Source organism: Rattus norvegicus, chromosome 8 (genome assembly GCF_021556685.1).
Source record: "Rattus norvegicus strain SHRSP/BbbUtx chromosome 8, alternate assembly SHRSP_T2T, whole genome shotgun sequence".
In the NCBI taxonomy this organism is placed as follows: Eukaryota; Metazoa; Chordata; class Mammalia; order Rodentia; family Muridae; genus Rattus; species Rattus norvegicus.
This window is the reverse complement of record NC_141541.1, coordinates 64,210,825-64,231,494: the sequence shown is the minus strand read 5'-3', so window position 1 is coordinate 64,231,494 and position 20,670 is coordinate 64,210,825. Positions and strand designations below refer to the sequence as shown.

The 20,670-nt window shown below is 49.2% G+C and overlaps 1 protein-coding gene and 1 pseudogene across 6 annotated transcripts in view; one reads left to right on the top strand and one right to left on the bottom strand.

The window, feature by feature from the left end:
- The window catches only part of Pstpip1 (proline-serine-threonine phosphatase-interacting protein 1), a 38,718-nt gene extending 31,120 nt beyond the window's left edge, over nt 1-7,598 (bottom strand). For 4 of the 5 annotated variants that reach the window (XR_015626425.1, XR_015626426.1, XM_087561002.1 and 1 more), the window contains exon 1: nt 7,140-7,598. Coding sequence is in view for 2 of the 5 variants with exons in the window: in XM_087561002.1 (XP_087417128.1) it covers nt 7,140-7,175 (36 nt within the window). In the remaining 3 variants the exon portion in view is untranslated. The remainder of the gene's footprint in view (nt 1-7,139) is intronic. The other variant, NM_001106824.2, reaches the window with a different exon arrangement.
- Nucleotides 7,599-15,584: 7,986 nt separating this feature from the next.
- LOC134480185 (large ribosomal subunit protein eL21-like) lies at nt 15,585-16,156 on the top strand (annotated as a pseudogene). Its single transcript, XR_015627699.1, has one exon. The product of XR_015627699.1 is annotated as a large ribosomal subunit protein eL21-like (transcript).
- Nucleotides 16,157-20,670: the final 4,514 nt, after the last annotated feature.

Here is a 20,670-nt window from a genome sequence, read left to right as displayed (position 1 = left end):
GAAGGAAGGAGGGAGGGAGGAAGGAAGGAAGGAAGGAAGAAAGGAAGGGAGGGAGGGAAGGAGGGAGGAAGGAAGGAAGGGAGGGAGGGAGAGAGGGAGGAAGGAAGGAAGGGAGGAAGGGAGGGAGGGAGAGAGGGAGGAAGGGAGGGAGGGAAGGAGGGAGGGAGGGCAGAGGAAGCACAGTCACAAATCTAACCCAGGCAGACAGCTGGCCAGTTGAATGGACATAGAGGTGCCCAGATTTTGGACTCTGACTGCTCTCGTGCACAGCCTGTGGAAGGAGTAATACCATCAAACCACAAACTTGCCCTAAAAATACCTTCTGGCCTTGAAAGCAGGAATTACTTGGTTTTGTTTAAAAGCGTTCCCTTTTTTTTTCTTTCTAATGACGTATGTCATCTATATTTAATTGCAGAGAGTTAATTTACCCCCTATGCCATTGGAAGGAGAAAAGGTGGGGAAAGTCCACCTCTTGAACCATGGACACCAGTGCCAGGCTGGGGTTGGGCAGGCTGTCCCTCGAAGGTTATAACCCACCAAGCTGTTCTTGGAATCCGAGAGCCGAGGGCATTGAGCTGCTTGTGCCCCGGAGCTTCCTGAAGCCAGGCCGCCACTGGCTATCTCCTCACAGGCGCTAATTGGGGACACCTGTGGGGTGGCCATCCAGGCGCTAGCAAAAAGAACTTCTGGGGGTGTCGTAAGCAGCTGAGACTAAGAGAAATCTTCATGGAACTTGAAACCAACGTTCTCTTTTTAGTTTTGAATTGTTTAATGTGCTGGTTGTTAATCTGAGGTGGCTCAGAACTCAATGATGGATGTTTATAGGATGAAATGCTCATGGCCACCTGGCCTTCTCCTCACTAGTTTCTTTCCTCTTGCCCTGCCAGCAGCTAACGGCTTCCATCCATCCCCTGTGCGGCCTTCCAGGGAATCCTGTGAAAACCAGCTTACGCTGCTGTCTGCAGATCCCCAACATACCACACATTGTACAGACCTGTTCGGAGAGTCCATCCCCATTCTTCTCACATTCCAGGGAGGGAGATGTGGAAGGTGGCTGGTGGCACCTGGTTCATCTCCTGCAAGCCCCTCTTGCTTCCTGGCCACTGGCCCACATGGAGTCACTAGCCCCTTGACCCTAAGTTATGAAGTCCTGCCCTGCTCCAAGTCCTTCCTCAAAGCTGTGTTGGCTGTGGTTCGGCCCCCACAGGCTCAGACCCCCACAGGTCACTCAGATCACCCTGCAGCTGTAAGAGGGCTCCCACTGTAGCCGGAGGACTTTTAGAGGTCTTAAAGTCGCTGTTCACACCAACGCCAAGGAGCTGACCCGATCCACTTAAACCTTAAAGCAGGGGTTTCTTTCAGATACAACTGAACTGTATAACTTAAAAATGGCGAAGTTTGGAAAAGGAGAGACCAGATAACAGATATACGGGGTCAGTTGAATTTATCCTAGTCCTGTCAGTCAAATCCTGAGAGAGAAATGCAACCTTCTGGTACCATGGCTTGGTACCCAGCCAGCTGGTGGCAGTTTGTTGACAACCATCAGGCCCAGGCTGTGCTGTCAGCTTTACCATGTATAGTTCAGCCTGGCCCCACCAGTCCCTGTAGTCCCTGGGCTGTGCGGAGTGTTCGGCCTTCCATCGGTTCCTGCACGCTCAGATTAGCTCTAACAATCACAACTTTTGCTTCATGTCCTTTCAGTTTTATTGTTTTGAGACAGGTCTAGCTATGTAGTCCAAACTGGACCCCCAACTCCTTATGTCGTCCATAGTGGTCAAACCCACAATCCTCCTACCTCAGCCTTCCAAGAACATCATCATGAAGAAAATGTCAGAGTCTGGAACGAGTAGGTTGTGATATACTCGATTCATATTTGGCCAGCTACACGGCACGGTGGATTTGGAAATAGTCTACTTTGCAGTTCCCTTTACTGGGAATAGTAGAACAACTTCCTGTTATGGAACGCAACATCTTGAGTTTTTGTTTCAGTGGTTTTATACAAATATCCAAGGACAAATTCAACCGAATATATCCAAGAGGCAAGTCTCCAATTAACATATTTCATGATCTGTGTATTTTGCCACAATTTAAAGTAAAAATTTAAATAGTAGAAACATAAAGAGAATCTGAAATTGTGCACATAATACATGTGTGCCCATGTAAACTAATTATATTTAGCAAATACAGCAAAATATTATTTATGTTGCACAATGTAAGGGAATTCTTCCCTGATCTTTTTTTCTCCATTTTCCCACTTTCCTTTTTGGGTTTGATATTAATGTTTTGTTTTTTTTGTTTTTGTTTTTTGTTTTTTGTTTTTTTTGGTTCTTTTTTTTCGGAGCTGGGGACCAAACCCAGGGCCTTGCGCTTCCTAGGTTTGTTTGTTTTTTTTAAGAAGACATATTCATAGCTTAACTGCCCAAGGCCGACTTTGAACAGCATGGCATATGGCAAACTCTCCTGATACTACAGCTGACAGGTTCTACATGAGAGGACAAGTGGCTTTAGGGCACGCTGGTGTGAGACCCCCTTTAGGTTTCTTCTCTCAGCCTAAATGGGGAAACTCAGAGTCTCGGGACTGGGAAGGGGAAGAGGCGCCAGCAACTAAGGGGACACACGGGGAAGGGGCAGGCCCGGCCTTGCAGTCTGGATTGGAGGGAAAAGCTCAGTCATGTTCCTGAGCTCCCAAACAGGAGGTGAAGGCCCATGCCGGCATATGGGCCTCAAGCTCTTCCAACACTTATTCTTTTTCAAATTTCAGCTATCCCCACAGAGATCTGACCCAGAAATAGATTTTAAAACGATACTGGAGAATTCCTTTGCAAAAGTCACTGGCTGTTCAAGTCCCAGCCAGCAGAGAACAGGGTGGGAAGGTAGTCCTTGGCCGCGGCTGTTCAAGAGCCTTCCTTGCCTAGCCCAGTCATTTGGGACCTTGGAGCTCTCCAACGGAACTGTGACATCCTTGAAGGCAATAGAGTCTTATGGGATAAAACTCAAGGGTCCATTTTAGATCACCTAGCACAGAACCGCTAGAAAACCCTGGCAGGATGGCCCAGTGGGTAAGGGTGCCTGCTGCAGAGCCTGCTGACCTGAGTTTGATCCCCAGGATCTCCATGGCGGAAGGAAGAGAAATGACTCCTGCAAGACGTCCTTGGACCTACACTGGCATGCCGTGGTTGAGTGTGCCCTGTGCCCTCCTACAAATTAAAATGTAATTTACACATATGCGTGCGCACGTGCGTACACACACAGGACAGAAAATGAAACCAAGGGAAATGACATCAGGAAGACAAACCATGGGACACTCGTGGCCACTGGCATCTGGGGCTGTGGTGGCCTGGACTTTCTTATAACGTATGAGCAGGTTCTCTATGGTCGAAAGCCTTCTCAGTGGGGGAAGCCTGCTACTCTCAGCCTCAGACTGGTCTCACCTGACAGGTCCTGCTCTGAGGCTTAGCCACAAATTACCGTCAAATCTACAATGCTCCTTGTCACGGGTGTGTATAACAGAAACAAACTGTCCTTTCCTCTCCACTGTGGCCAGCCACCCAAACTCACCTCAGAGATGCTCTGCACAGCCAGAATCAGGCCACCCACAGCGTGTGGCTGTCCTGACAGGTTGTAATGCAGGGTTAACGAGAGACAGGACTACAGCTATTCCCATGCTAAACGCCACTACTTCTGAGTCATTTTATCTGCTTTTGCTGGGAGAGAGGACCTGAGACAGGGCCTTGCTCTATATCTCTGGCTAGTGTACCATTTCCTTCGTAGCCTAGGTTGTCCTAAACTTGCTATTCTCCTGCCTCCACCTCTCAAATACTGGGCTAAAGGTGTGTACCATCATGTCCGGCCTATCATATCTGGTTTCTATAATTTCTTCATCTCCTTTGCTACCAGGTAAGAATGTTTCTCCTAGCTCAGATCCGCCAACATTTATCACCACCTATAGCCCCAGACATGCCCCCACTAAAGGCCATATCCACAGGACCCCCATGGACACACTTGTTGCTAAAATTCCTTCCCTAGATGGAGACATAAACATCTACCCTCTCCTCCCATGGTTCCAATGACAAACTGAAGTCCGAGGTGGGGAACCAATGAGTTTACTTACTGAGCAATGAGTGAAGGGTTATGGGAAGGAGCATGGATGACCTTAAAGTAGCCCGTAGACGCTCTGTACTTGGCAGAAATGCTAATTTTCCCCGGAGCGTCACAGAAGGAACCTCTCACCTAGCCCTTCCCTGTGTATATGCTGTAGCCCTTACCCTAGAACCTGAGGCAAGGCCACGTGCAATTAGGGCAAAATTGCAGACAACTGGGAGGGAGGGCAGCTGGATACTCAGGTGAGGGCATCATCACTCTCCCCGCCCTTCCTTCCAAGAGAGAACCAACAGCAGCCCAGCAGAGACGACTGTTGGCAAACAGCCCCCAGCTGAACGTGTAGAGGGTGGCAGTTTGGCTGGGAGGATTGTTCTCCAAGCTACTTGTTCATGTTGTGGGTCGATAAACCTTGTGGGGCCTGTTGAAATCTTGGGGTAGGGCTGGGGAGATAGCTAGTAGGTAAAGCACTTTGCACGTGAGTAGACTCATGTCTGAATCCAAGAACCCACATAAAATCAGGGGCAGCTCATGTCTATGATCCCAGAGCACCCAAAGCAAAACTGGAGTGAGAGGCAGGAGAACTCTTGGAAGCTCAAGCAGCAGACAGATGGCCACCTGCTCACAGCAGCAAACAGGAGACCCTGTCTCGAAACAGGCGAAAGGGAGTCTAACACCAGGGGCCACCCTCTGATCTACACACAGCATGGCACACATAAATGCTTACACACGCTCCCCGCCTCCCCACCCCCACATGGCTTTAGGGTATCTCCTGTAAGTACATGATCTCTGGAGATAGCTCCTAGTAACGGTTTCTTTAATTCCCAGGACCCCTTTACTTCCCTCCTTCTTATGAATGGATGTTAGAAATACAGCTGGTTCCTACCTGTGCTCAGGAAAGGCAAAAGTTGCCAGATAAACCGTGTGTACTGAGATTGCATACGTCCACCCGGCTCAGAGGTTTAACAGTTCACAACATTAGCTGGGTTTAATTCCTTTGGTAAAATGGTGGGTCACCCTACAGTTTTAGAGGATAAGACGCCCCCTTCTGGCCTCCACAGGCACTGCATGCACATGGTGCACAGACAATACAGGCAGGCAAAATACCCAAACACATAAAATAAAAATAAATAAAATTTCATTTAAAGAGAGAGAGAGAGAGAGAGAGAGAGAGAGAGAGAGAGAGAGAGACTGGCTATCCTTTTTCCTTTTCTTTTCTTTCTCCTTAACTATGCCCACTGCCTTGGTCTCTCCCTGTCATTTGAGACAACCTCTTACCATGCAGACAAACTTACTTTATGTCAACTTACTCTGGCCCTCTTCTCTCTGCCTGGGCTGAGATTGCAGGCATTTGCCACCACTCTAGGCCTAAGACTATTTTCACAGAGTATAGTGCCAGGCTGCAGGATTCCAGGGCAGTGTGAAAGGTTGCCACTATCTACTTCCTCCTTGTCCCTTGCTCTGCCTTCCCTGGGAAGTGTCTCCTAGCCAAGGCCTAGGGAGCCAGGCGCGGTGAGACAGTGCCAGGATGCCAGGACACCTGCGGCAGCTCACAGGCAGAGCAAGTACAGGGCATGGTGTGACACTACCCAGGAAGCAGCCCCCGGGGAGCTGGGTCCTGCTGCTGCTGCTGCTGCTGCTGCTGCTGCTGCTGCTGCTGCTGCTGCTGCCACACCCTGATGTCTTATATGTTATCCTTCTGCCTGGCCTCTGCCACTGGGCTGCTGCTTTTCTAGGCTTTGATCTGGGGAAGTTGAACCCAGACGTTGGGATTTGGATAGAAATACTAGGGATAAAATGGGTCAGGGTGTCTGGCCTTCCTGGGTTGCAGGGCTCTAAATCAGAGTGGCAGTTGGATTCTGGCTATCACCAATGAGAATGAGTGAGATGGTGAATGAGATGGCCAACAACACTGCCTTCATCTGCAGCTCTGGACTGGTCCTACACTCTTTGTAAAAATGGGGAAACTGAGGCCCAGACAGGCACAAGATGCCCTCCCTCTCCAGGCAAGGCCCTCTGTCCTCTGTGAAATCAGTTTCAAGGGAGGAAGTCCATCACATACTCTTCTAGCACGGACCCCAAGCAGAGCTAGCCACAAAGGAAGGGAGGGTGGCTTACTAACCCTCATCCTCCCGGCTTTGGCCCCAGGTGAGGCTGAGGCAGAACCACATGAGTAAGAGGTCCTAAGAGTTCCCCGTGGTGTGGAAGCATTATCTTCAGGAGAAACACATCTCCAGCTTTAACCGAAAGGTCTCAACTTGTCTCCAAGAGCCACAAGGGACAGTCAGGAGTGGAGGAGTCAGGGGGAAGCTGGAGGCAAAGTGGAAAACAAGAAACCTGGGCAAACCTTGTGGTCTCCACTGCTCTTGCCCACCAGGTTCCCATATTTCATGGGCAAAAAGATTTGATTTACACCTGCACTGAATTGGAAAAGTCAGGCAGGAAGCTACCTAGCCCACCCTCCTTCAAGTGCCTGAGGCATGCAGAGATCAGAGGCTGGGTCAGAGAAGGAGGCTTAACACTGGTAAGACACCAGGACTTTCCTGCATTCGACCACCTTCAGTTCAAATATCTGAACTTATCTCCATTACACAGATGTAGAAACTGAGGCCCAAAGAGAAACAGCAACCGACCTAGCCCTTACAAAGCTGAGACCCAAACCCAACCAAAGCTGGCCTGGTGCCATGGCTGCTGACTTCTCCCTTGTCACATTCCTCCCTATGTATCCTCCTCAAATCCTCCATTAGGCTGTCCTGGTGAGCTCTGCCGCTGTCCCAGAGGAGAATCAGCCTGTGAGTACAGGGGTCGGCTCTCTGTTGTCAGTGGGGGTAATGCCTGTGAGAGAAATTCATTATCTCAGGGCCCATCTTTTGCCTTTCCCGTCAGTAGAGACTGTGGCCCAGGTCACCTCCATGATAATTAGGACCAAAGGCAAGGCACAATTTTTATGGGAAAACTGTACCCCATGTCAGTCTCCAAGGTGATTCCCGCCTGGCTGGACCTGTTCCGCAAGCTCACCGCCCCAAGTCGATTCCACTCACCCAGAAGGCATCGCGGAACTGCAGCTGGGCGGTCATCGTCTCGTCTGTTGTGTCAAATGCTAGCACTCCTGCTTCAAACAGGGCTGAATGCGGGCCAGGAGCCAGGAGCAAGTCCCAGTTCTAGCGCGGCTAGACCAAGCTCTCCCTCCCACTTCCAGTCGGCGCCGTCTGAAACGCTCAGAAGGCAGCCACAAGTCAGAGGCAACTGCCGGAGGGAGGAAAAAGGCTCAACCTGTTTTGTTTGGGGCTAGAATCAGCAGCGAAATGAGGAAGGAGCCCTGCCCAGTGATGGATGGGTGGGCCACGATTTCCAGCCTGGCTCTCGCCAGCCCCGTGATGGAAGAGGACGCAGGCTGAGGCCCAGGGCAGGCAGCCCAGGTGGCGGGCAGAGGCTGGGAGAGAGGCAGGATGTGCACAGGCCAGGCAGGCAAGCAGCCTGAGGCCTGCACAGGAAGATTTGTGCAACATCCCCCAGGGCAGGCGCAGGACTCTAACCCACAGGAAGTTGAGCTGCTGCGTTTCTTCTGCACAGCCCTGCCTGCCACCTGCCACTCTGCTGCCTGCTCATATCCTGGCCCAGTTTAGCTTTAGAACTGTCAAGTTAGGAATCCCGTGGCTGTTACCCTCACAGGCCCCAAGAGGTTAGGTTTTTGGGGTCTCACCCGAGTCAAAGACATCCACCATTCATTCCAACCTTAGCAGTTCATGCCCTAGACTAGGTCCCAACCCTCAAGTAGCTCACAGCATGGGGCAGACTCAGCCCTGGTCCAGGGGCTATGAGAGCGGAAAGGTGGGGTGAGCAGGTAACCAGCTAAGGACCTCAGCCTGACGAGGCATGGGTCCTGGTCCCCGTGCAAATCTTCACCCATCCCTCTTCAGTTCACAACTGTGATAGTGATAGACGGAGGGAGACAGGAGTCTGGAGACTCGTTCAGCTTTTGTTTAATTTGGACTCCGCCCTTCAATAGTGGAAGGACCTTGATTGACCTAACTCAGAGCCTCAGCCTCCCCACCGTCGTGCACCTCCCCCCCACCCCCACCCCCGCCCACGGTCTTTGGGAAAGTTTTTCATATCAAGAATGCTTCTGGAATTTCTCTTTGTAGGGCAAGCAGGTCTGGGGAACACTATCCAGAGTCAGGATTTGTCCACTCAGCAGAGGCTTCTGGGAGTCCTGAGCCCCGGGTGGGCTGGTGAAAAGAATGAGTCAGGGATTGTCCACAAATCACCACCCTCGCCGAGGCTTACCTTAGGACCAACTGGGTTGATCAGACAGCTGAGCTCCCAAGTGTGGGTTACGTGCCAGGGCTGAAAGAGAGACACACCCAGACTTCCTTAAACAACCCCCAAGAAGAAACACAGCAGGCCTGGTGCTGGAAGCCTTTCTCTCTAGAATCCCAGGGCTTGAGCTCAAAGGGCTATGAGCATCTTTTAAAAAGAGATTTATTTCTAATTTTTATTTGTGTGTGTGTGCGAGTTAGCCTGTGTGTGCGCGCCCACTCTAGGTGTGTACAGATGCCTGAAGAGGCTAGCAGAGGGCATCAGATCCTCTGGAGCTGCCTGATGGAGGTGCTGGGAATTGAACTCTGACCCTTCAGAAGAGCGCCAAGCACTCTTTAGTGAGCCATCTCTCCAGCCCCATATAAGCAGCTTTAGCACCCAGGTTGAGACACCCAGGTTTTCCTCTTGCTTGCAGGTGCAGACCTCATGTAGTGTAGAAACCTTGACCCTACGGGCCCTGTGCTGAGGTTACTTTTGTCATTACAGATTGGCCAGTTCAACAACTCCATCCGTAAAATGTGGCGAGACCTCGAATTCAGAAAGCAGACCAGAGTCCTCTGTTACCAGTTTTAACTGGCAGGAAAAGCCCAGGCTGAGCTCCCTGTTAGTCTTTCCGGGTATCTCTTCTCTCTGGTCTGCTGGGTCAGTCCAGCCCCTATCTCTAGAGTCTACATCTCCAGGTGAAGCCACATCAAAGAAAGAAAAGGGAAAATCCAGGCTGTGTTCTCCGAAGTCCTGTCCCTCAGTCTCCTGGGAGATCTCCCCCGATGTCTCTTTGGCTAAGAGTAGATGCTCTTTCAGCAGCATCGCCATGACAGCGACCCCTTGGGACTGTCATAGATGCTGGGGAAAGTTACAGTGACCATGAGACCGTCTCCTCAGAGACACAAAGAATGCTGCTGACCATCTCCGGTCAGGCCTGCTGGGACAGGTCTGCCAGGAGGGGAGGCAGATCTGGTTTCTACCCTAATGGAATTACAGGCAAGTTCCAGAAAGATCTCTCCTTATGGGATGGAACCAGAAGACAGTGTTCTGATGCGAATGCAGGAAATAAAGAGGGAGGGGGTTTTACAAGGATAGTTGGAGGGCTGGATGGCGCTGCCAGGGAGGCTGAGGCAGCTGTGGGGTGTAGAGGAGACAGAGGGAAGAACGGATAGAGGTGTGCACGAAGCCTTTGGAAGATGGAACTGTGTGTTAGCAAGCCCCCCCGCCCCCGCAACCCCCACTAGCCGTCGCCAACACCAAACCCAGTCCTTAGGGAGGGGAATCTGTGTCTGAAAAATCACAGCTCTTTAATCCTTGCTTCTCCTACCTCAGAAGATAATTTGCCTTGATTGTCTAGGCAACTGTGCCCCAGGCCACACTACGAGGGGGACCCCCACCAGGCCAGGCCAGACTGATTGACACAGCACTTTGAACATATATGTTGGAAGAGTCAAGAGGTCCAAGGACTGAAAATAAATTGCAGAATCAGTTGTTACAGCCTTGGCTGCCACAGCCAGCCACCTGGCAGGATTTGAGTCTTAAAACCATTTTGTCTTTGCCTTTAAGCCATGTAAGCAACTGAAACATTGTCAATGGTAGACATTTGGGGATTCTTTTACCTATGATGTTTTTACTTACTGTTTATAATTGCACCCCCTTGGGTATGAATATTTGTGGAATAAGTGCTGAAATCTATCAAGTTCTGGGTTTTTCTGCCAGATACTAGATTGGTCTGTGTTCTGCTGGGGACAGGGAAGTTGAGTCAGTCATCTCCATTTATCAGCTGGTGGCAGACAGGCAACCCCCAAGGGTGTTGCAAGCAGGACTGGATGTACTGGGTACATGAACTGAAGTCTATCTGCTGACTATGTCATTTGCTGTCGGTGAGCCAGAGACTCCTGCCAGGCCTTATCCTCAGATGCTGTTGGTCATGGTCCTAACCCTGATTCTCCAGAAGCCTGCAGCTGGAGTCCTGCAGAAGAGACCTAGGCAGGAGTGGGGAGAGAGGGGCAGAGGAGCAGCCCGAGGGAAGCAGTGGGAGGTTACCACACACGAAGTATGTGTGTCAAGATTGCTCTTGAATCTCACGAAGATCAGCAAGATGGTTCAGCAGATAAAGGTGTGTGCCTCCAAGCCAGATGACCTCAGTTTAATCCCCAGGACCCAGTTGTTGAATGAGAGAACCTTCTATCATGAATTGTCCTCTGACTTATACCTGTGTTCTATGACATGTGCCTGTACTCTCATATAATACACACACACACACACACACACACACACACACACACACACATAAACACATACATACATACACACACACACCCTTATACATTATTAAATCAATTCATCTAAGACATATATACAAAGATATATTCAAGACAGGGTTACTGTCTATATTAACCTAGGCTTTTCTTGAACCTGATTTAGAGACAAGGCTGGCCTTAAACTCACAGAGATCCACCTGCCTCTGCCTCCCAAATGTGGGATTAAAGGTATGTATCATCATGCCCAACAATAATATCATGTTCAAGACAGCAATATCGGAGCATCCGAGCCTGGACAAGCTCATCCCTGAGCATCAGGGCTCTGTGCATTCACGAAGCTATCCCGGCTCACTGCCGACTGCTCTCCGTAGAGCGGAGCGATGCCTTCAGACTCCAATGTAGCTACCTTCTGGCTATTACTTTTCTGTGCAATGGATCTTGTTCTCAGGTCAATGGCCATTGTCATTACACAGCCTTCAGACCCTACATGGCCTAACTCAGCTGACTCTTCACTACCTGCCTCCCACTGGATTGATTTTGTTGTCTTGCCTCATTCTATTCCCTCTTTCTAACCTCTCTCCTTTGCTTGGGAAGTTCTTCCTGCCCCACCCTAGCCTCAGCCTTGGCCCAGATACCTACTTCTCTTCATTGTCACCTCCTCAGGAAAGCCAAGAGACAGACGGAATGCAGGCAGGACTGACGTAGACATACATCAGTGTGAGGGAACTCAGAGGCTGGAGGAGGGGATGTTGTCATGAGGTAGCCCTCACTGGTGATGCCAGGCTCTAGGGAAAGTCTGAGGCAAGAGCTTGGAACCTTGAAGAGGGGAGGGGACTGGAGAGAAGGAGGCTCTGAAAACTCCCTGCCCTAATTCAATTTGGTAACGGCATTCATCCCATTTGGTGTTTATGCTGATTTGATAATGCACCTCCTGGAGCGGGGCAGCCTCTGTCCTGGTGAAGCATCCCTCAAATGTCAGTAGACTGTGGCTGGCAGAGCATTCCTGAGAGACTGATTGATCCTCGGATGGGTGTGCTGACTGTGACTGTTCTAGACTATTCCAGTGTCTGACCAAGGTGGTCCCCTGTGCCCAGGGGTGATGTGTATGGTATCCTAGGTGGCCTAAGGCCCACAATCTAGTGCACCCTCTGTCCCACTCCATCATGAAGGAAGAACCATTCCAACGTACCGTGAAATAAATGGAGCCTCCCGTCTGGGAAAATGAACAATAGAAATGGCACTTATTGTTAGATGGCAGAACACACAAGGACAGAGCAACCGTTGAGGGGTAAGCCAGAAGCCCACAGCCTGAAAGCAGGGTCATGATTAACGAGACCAGGTGAGACGGAAGTTCAGCAGTAACAGGGTGGCCCACCTAGCTCTCACGCATCAGGCCTGGAGCTCAGCATGCCATGCACTCTGTGAGGCCTCCCTCATCCTACTCCACAGGGAAGAAAGCAGAGGCTTAGAAAAGTCAGTCAGCTGGTGGGAGTCACACTGGCAAATGTGGTCTTTCATCCTCATTGTGAGCTCGTATCAAGGAACCAAGGCCTAGGCAGGGGCAGGATGAGGAGTCCAGGCTGAGAGGCCAGTGAGGAGGCCAAGGGTTGTGCTGCGGGGGTGGGGAGGTCTTAGATGGAGCTGCTACCCCAGGGTCTTCAGTGGGGCTGAGGATGTGACCCTTGACCTTCAGACTGTGATATCAGGACTGGGTTTCAGTTTGCCTTGGGGACACCAGTGCAAAAGTAAGGCTCACAGCCTGAGGCTCCAGAGGCCCTTACTTGTAGCCGCAGAGAGTATGGCTGTTTTCCAAGCACTGTCAGTCATTACGGTTCATGAAAGCCACTGGAGGTGTGCAAAGTGGCAGCTGGCAGCTGGCAAGATAATGGAACAGAGCCCCAGAGGGCAGACAGGAGAGAGGACTGGGAATCTCTGACTCTCCTGCTCGCTCACTAGTAGGAGGGTAGAGATCACTTCAGGTTCTCAACGGGGGGACATCAGGAGACCATGTCCCAGCCTAGACCTACTGATGTTAGGTTCCACACACTTAGTCTCGGGCCAGAACTCCAGCCATTTTCTTTACATCTGTTTCATTTCACAGATTGGGACACATCGGCTGATCTGAGCTGCTCGTCAGGGAAGGGAAGGCTAACAGGCTGTCACCAACACCCTATCTAGTCTTCTAGTACTATACAAAGTTCTAGTCTGTTCTTTCTTGAAAGAGCTCTGACACTCTTGTTCAGTGTCTTCTCCTCAGTTGGTTCAGTTTTTTATTATTATTAATCATTTTATTCATTTACATTTCAAATGATTTCCCCCTTCCCAGTTACCCCTCTACAACTTCCCCATTCCTCCCCCTCTTCTCCCTCCCCCTCGCTTCTATGAGGGTGCTCCTCCATCCACTTACCCGCTCCAGACTCACTGCTCTACCATCCCCCTGTGCTGGGGCACCAAGTCTCCACAGGACCAAGGGTCCCTCCCATTGATGTCAGATAAGGCCACCCTCTGCTAGGATCTGGAGCCATGGCTCCCTCCCAGTTGGCTCAGTTTTGATTTGGTTAGAAAATAACCAGTTCACAGTGAGACAAAGCCCAGTTGTCTAATTGTCAGTGAAACCCAAGGTTCAGAGGCCGGAGATCTTGACCCCAGTCTTCACCGAGTCATAGGATGGATAATCTAAGCCTTACATTGGGGCAGGCAGCAGGAAGAGCATATACCCAGGACGGATGCCAGGCATGCCCGTAGGGAGGGAGCTTGGGAGGGGAGCCAACCCCAAATGGAACCGAAGAACCTCCTACCTCACCTGACCGAGAGGTGTCATGTGTTTGGCAGGGTTTCCCCAAAACTTAGGCAAAAAGTGTATAATGTGCCCATATTGGTTAGTCTTTGATAACATGAACATAGGCCCCTTCCCAGTAGGCAGCAGCCCTCAAGTCCCTCAGACACGGTAATGTTAATATCACCAGTCCTGCGTGTGCAGGCTCTGGAAAAGCTTCATTCCTGTGACTTCCAAACAGCGGACTCCTGGAGGCAGCTACAGGCCAGAGCAGAAATAGCTTTCGTGAGGCCCAGAATAGGTCACCTTTCCAAAGCTGGTCTCTGACCTCCAGTTCCTTCCAAAGCCCACCCTCAAAGCACCCTTTTCAAGGTTCTTATAAGAGGTCTATTTTTTTCATGTTCTCTTTGCAAATTTTTACTTTGGAATTATTTTCTTTTAAGATTCTGGTTTATTTTAATTTGCATGTGTGTATGTGTGCCTGACTGTCTGAGCACCATGTGCACACAGTTCCTGCGAAGGCCAGAGGAAGGCTTCAAGTCCCCTGGAGTTTGAATTTTAATTACATAAAATACAATTTTAAACCTAGAGAAAAAGATATAAAAAGTCCTCTTCTGCCTACATACAATTATTGTGGCGGTTTGTATATGCTTGACCCGGAGAGAGGCATTGTTGGTGTGTCCCTGTTGAAGTAGGTGTGACCTTGTTGGAGGAGGTGTGTCACTGTGGGTGTGGGCTTTAAGACCCTCATCCTAGCTGCCTAGAAGCCGGTATTCTGCTAGCAGCCTTCAGATGAAGATGTAGAACTCTCAGCTCCTCCTGCACCATGCCTGCCTGGATGCGGCCATGCTCCCACCTTGATGATAATGGACGGACCTATAAACCTGTGTAAGTCATCCCCAATTAAAGGTTGTCCTTCTAAGACTTTCATGGGTGTGGTGTCTGTTCACAGCAGACACACCGAGACAATTAAGTGTTTTTCTCCTATTGCTTTATCGCTGTTTCTTTACTTTTAATCCGTCATATTGGATAGCTATTTTTCGATAAGTTAGATACACAGTGCCTATTCACCATTTAATCCTTCAATTGTGTGTTTTTTAAATAAAGATAAGAGAATTTTCTTATATAGCCACATTAAAAATCAGTAAGTTTACCATCAGGCTGGGATTATACCTCACTGTCAGAACAGTTGACTGGCATGTAAATGTTCAATCCCTAGTACAGAAAAAAAGGGAGAAAAAGAAACAAATAAAAATTAGAGAGAGGGAGGGGCAGGGAATGAAGGAAGGAGGAAGGAAATGAGAAACCGAACATCAGTGTAACCCGCAGCCATATTCCCTCCCATCAGCATGGTGGCCTTTAAAGCTATGTTTTCTCCTGGTCTCCTTCAGGATATGTCAGCTCTCCCGTGCTTCTTTGATGTTCATGGCTGTGACAGCTTTGGAAGGTGTCAGATCAGTTACTTCATAAACGGTCTCTCAGTTTGACTTTATGTGTGATCTTTTTCCTGTGATTAGGTCTGCTGGTGGGTGTGGGGCAGCGCGCCACATCCAGGAAGCTGTGCGTCTCTGTGCACAGACCAGGAGGCACATGGTGTCAACTCATCCCAGCTTGGGGGTGCTAACTTTGATCAACCGATAAAGGTGATGTTTATTAGTTTCTTTCTTTCTTTTTTTTTTTTCCGGAGCTGGGGACCGAACCCAGGGCCTTGAGCTTGCTAGGCAAGCGCCCTACCACTGAGCTAAATCCCCAACCCCTGTTTATTAGTTTCTTTCTTTTTTTTTTTTTTGGTTCTTTTTTTCGGAGCTGGGGACCGGACCCAGGGCCTTGTGCTTCCTAGGTAAGCGCTCTACCACTGAGCTAAATCCCCAGCCCCTGTTTATTAGTTTCTTTATCACAAAGTTCTACTCTCTCCTTTGTGGTTAAAGAGTGCCTTGGAGGAAGAGTCTTTGAAGCTATGGGTGTTAGTGGCACGAGCCTTTAATCCCCAGCACTTGGGCAGCAGAAGCAGGCAGATCTCTGTGAATTTGAGGCCAGCCTGGTCTACAGAGAGAGAGAGAGTTCTAGGACAGCTATGGCTACAGAGAAGAAACCCTGTCTTGAAAAAACATAAATAAATGAATGAATAAATGAATAGATAGGCTTTTTCCGCTGGGGCAGCCATCTTCCAGTAACTCGCCAAAATGACGAACACTAAAGGAAAGAGGAGAGGTACTCGGTATATGTTCTCTAGACCTTTTAGGAAACATGGAGTCGTTCCTTTGGCCACATACATGCGAATCTATAAGAAGGGTGATATTGTAGACATCAAGGGAATGGGCACTGTTCAAAAAGGAATGCCCCATAAGTGTTACCACGGCAAAACCGGAAGAGTCTACAATGTCACCCAGCATGCCGTGGGCATCATTGTAAACAAGCAAGTTAAAGGCAAGATTCTGGCCAAGAGGATCAATGTGCGGACTGAGCACATCAAGCACTGGAAGAGCAGAGACAGCTTCCTGAAGCGGGTGAAGGAGAATGATCAGAAGAAAGAGGAAGCCAAAGAGAAGGGCACCTGGGTTCAGCTGAAGCGCCAGCCTGCGCCACGCAGAGAAGCCCACTTTGTGAGGACTAAAGGAAAGGAGCCTGAGCTGCTGGAGCCCATTCCATTCAAATTCATAGCCTAATGTACACAAAGGAAATAAAGAACCTGGACTGCAAAAAAAAAAAAAAATGAATAGATAGATAGACAGACAGACAGATAATAAATAGAAGGACCCTTTGGCTTCCAGGCCTCTATCCCTCCAGTCCCTAGTCAATGCCCTTCTTTCCCTTGAGGTCTCGGCCCAGCCTGACATGACAGTGACATGATCTGTCCTTCCCCCAAGTTAGTGAAAAGATGTAAATATATCATTATCAATAGTGAAACAGCAATAGGACTCAGGTCTCCGCAGAGTTGCAAAACCATGGATCCTACGGTGGCTTATCATGAGTTAGAGCTTAACAATTCTCAGTTTATCTTGTCATACAAACCCTTGACATTCTCCTCAAAGTATAGTCCAAACAGTTTCTAAGACAAAAGGTGAGGACCGGTGACTGAAGAGCAGAGATTCTGAACTTACCACCGAAAGGAACCAAGGCTTGATCCTCACAGAAAGCCGACTTCACAGCTAGAGATGGGGGTGTGAGGTGGGGTAATTTACAAGCTATCTCAGAAACACCTTGGGTCAGAAAGTAAAGAAGGGAAGCAAAGCAGAAAGAGCTAGACTGCACCCACAATGGCCAAATCTGGAAAAACTGTGCATCGCAAATAACATTAAAACTCACTGTGTGGGGAACGGGGAGATGCCTCGGTCAGTTTAAAGCTCCTGTCATGCAAGCATGGGATGTGAGTTCAGATTCTCAGCCCCTCCCCCCCCCACCCTCAGCACTCACAAGCTGGGTGTGCAAGGCCGTGTCTGTACGCTGCACTGAGCAGCAGGGAGTGCAGAGACAGGCAGATCTCCACGCTCATTGGCCAGCTGGTCTAGCTCAGTTGGTGAGCTTCAAGTTCAGTGAGACCCTGTCTCAAGAGAGAAGGTGAAGGGTTATTGTGGAAGATGCCTGGTGTTGATCTCTGGACTCCATACCCATGTGTGTGTGCATGTGTGTGTGCGTGCGTGCGTGTGTGTGCACGCACGCACACATACAGAGAGAGAGAGGGGGGGGGAGAGAGAGAGAGAGAGAGAGAGAGAGAGAGAGAGAGAGAGAGAGAGAGAGAACACTGAATGAAATGGAAATTCCTGAGCCCACAATGATACAGGTAACCCCAGGCTGGCCTTGAACTCACAGAGATCTGCCTGCCTCTGCCTCCCCAGTGCTGGGATTAAAGGCCTGCACCACCACCACACAGCTTGAGGGTTCTTACAAGGACTCTGCCCCTGTCTCTTTTTCAGGGCTATGCTCCTACTCTCTGATTTCAAGACCTTAGGGTCAAATCACACAGAAATAGTGGAAGAAAGGAAATTATTTCTTTCCTTAACTAGGACTAAGTCGTGCCGTCACTGTGGCCCAGTGGAGAGCACATGACCAGAAGCATAGCTAAAGCAGGAGTAGGGAGGGAAGTGGTGAGGGATGGTTGCCAGGCATTTCAAACCAATAGGCCAGAAACCAGGAACTGACAGGCACTGTTGAGGATCCTGACTGGGTCTCCTTTGCTACAAATGCAAGTTCTCTTCACTGGCATCGAGTGCTCCCAAAACCCTCCTCCCTTCATTGTCATCGAGTGCTCCCAACACCGTCAGTGTTATTTTCACAGAACCCAGCCTGCAACATCAGGACATCTAGCCATAGGATGAGCAAGGGCAGAAATCCTTAAGTCATGTGAGAAGAACTTGGATTGCTAACTCTTTGTGGTCTTTGCTGATGTCCAGTATGAGCGGCAGCCCCTGACTGGAAGGTCCCAGCCTAACTTGCTGTGCTCCCCAGTCCCCTGCATTGCCTATGGTTTCTCTTCTTAAGCAAGTCCCCTCCCTCTGACTGTATTGTTCTACTAAGTCCTAGAAATGGCTTCCTATTATTTAAAGAGCCCCAGGGCAGATCTTGTCTTCTGTCTCCAGAAGAGATTTGGGTATTTACTTCTCTGGGGAACAGTCTAGGAGCCATTTAATTTCTTCAGGGCGCTGCCAGACCAGAGGATGCCTAAGATGGGTAGGTACTAGGCTCTTCTACAGATGGGTATACTAGTGTCCAGCCAGGGTGAGGTTCTTGTCCAGTACCACACAGTCAGTTAGTCACAGACCTATGTGCTGAGCCAACTACCAGAGGACCTCCAACTAGCCGGACGACAGCATCCACCTTCCCTCCTGACGCTGACAGAGGCAGCCCTCTCTTCTGGCTCTCCTTCACAGCTCCCTGACCCCTCTTCCTTTACCTCCCCGTTTTCCTTCTTCCCTTAAATCCCAGACAGCATAGCAATCGCTCCTCTACTCTTCTGCGCCCAGAACCATGTGTTGTCTTCTCTGCCTTTGGAATTTGATCTCGGCCATTTAGCCCTCTATCTACAGAGTTCCTTGGAATCTTCCAGTGTTGGGTCAGATCGGCTAAGGTTTCACCTTGAAGCATCAGCTTCCAGAGGACAAGAATCTATGCTAGTGCCAACCAAGGAGCTGTCATCCTGCAACAGTGTGCAAGTATTATGTTCCTACTGTATGCATTCTAGCTTTACATTCACTGCCTTGGATCCTCACAAAACGAAAGTGGTCAGGGTGGAACCTGCCACAGGGGAAGGGTGGGTTTCAAAAGGGAGAAGTGATGTGGCCATAGCTGGGATTAAAAGTGAAGGGGCTGAGCTTGGTGCCCCAAGGCTTGTGATTCAAACCTTGACTTGGTTCTCCAGACACCACGCAGATGTAAGGACTCACAATGCCACAACTATGGTAGGCACCCCAAAAGTCATCTCAGAACACCACCTAGAGTGTCAACTATTGCTGAGTTATTGAGAAAGTTTTAAAGATACTATGTCCTGAAGCCCTGTGACCAGCAATCTATATGACAGAAGTAACAAGGAAGATCAGAAACAATGAGGTACAACAATAGCCATAACATTTATCACAGAATTAAAGGCTGAAAACAACCTAAATGTCCAAACCTAATTAAATATGGCACCACTCCACTGAACATACATCACAGCCAGGGACAAGATTTACGGGGTTTATAATGACAGTGTGATGTTTATGACACCCCACCAAATAAAAACGCTGGCTTATAAAGTGATATATGTGGACTGGTCTCAGCCATAAAAACACGGTCTGTAATTAAAAATCAAAGGAAAGTATGTCTGCTTCCACAGCACGGTGAGCACAGGCAACATTCAAAGCCATTCTCACCCTGATGGTGTCTTTTTGTCCTGCCTCCCTGGTCACTGGAACAGCTGGGACTCAGTCCTCTCTGAGCAGCATCCAGACATGTGGATGTTCAATCCTTTCCTGTGGAATAAAAAGAATGAATGAAAAGGGCCAGGGAATGTGGTCCAGGCCCTATGCCACTAATCTTCCTGGAATCAGATCCGCCTTCAAATCTTTTTAAACATTTTACTACCATTTGATAGTTTGATTTTTTTTTCTTTTTTCTTTTTTTCGGAGCTGGGGACCGAACCCAGGGCCTTGCGCTTTCTAGGCAAGCGCTCTACCACTGAGCTAAATCCCCAACCCCTGATTTTTTTTTTTAAAGACAGGATCTCTCTATAGGGTCTCTCTAGGCTGTCCTAGAATTTAGTGTGTGATTTTAAAATTTTAAGTATTTATTTTATGTATGCTAGTACATTGTTGCTGTCTTCAGACACACCAGAAGAGGGCATTAGATCTCATTACAGATGCTTGTGATTGCTGGGATTTGAACTCAGGACCTCTGGAAAAGAAGTCAGTGCTCTTAACCATCTCTCCAGCCCCAGTGATTTTTTTTTTTTTTAAGACAGAGTGTTCCCGTGTAATCCAGGCTAGCATTAGAATCAACAACCCTCCTGCCTTAGCCTCCCAAGTTCTAAGAATATAAGCACTCACTACCACTCATGTTCATTGTGCAATGGATTGGACCCACGGCCTTATGCAAGCATGGCGGTACTCTGCCAGATGAGTCACGTCCCCAGAACGTGCCTTACCGCAGAACGTGTTTGTGTTTTACCAATAAGATCGTTTGAACTTACCACTTCTAGTTTTGTTTTGTCTTTTTAACCTGTTCTCCTCACAACCCACCCTCCTTCCTCTCCTAAAACTTTAGCAGCCTTGCCACACCCAGACCACAGATGTTCCCTGTCCTCAGGCTGTCTGGGAGAGGCAACACCATCACTTTGCAGAGACATGGTGATGGACCCTCACAGCAAAGAAGCACCAACTGTGATCTTCCACCAACAGTTGCACAAACTGGGCTCTGGGCTTGGAATCTGTTCAAGCTCTTATAGCCAGTTGAGTTTGAGAGCTAGGATCCAAACCTCTGTTTCCAAAACGCATTTTTCTCTTTGAGAAGGACAACAGACATGGCACTGGACAAGCCCCTTCTCCTGGTCAGGTTTTTGTCTCCCTTCTGGGAAATGAGGCTACTGGGGCTCACTGCATCCAGCTGTCTCCTTCCTCGGGGGGAGTCCTAATGTTGTTATTCATAGCGCCTGTCCCCACTAAAGGCAGCAAGGAATCTTGGGGAATAGAGGACCGTAAGGCACCCATGTGAGGCCACATCCAGTTAACTCCTCATGGGTAGCCATGGGTTAGATAA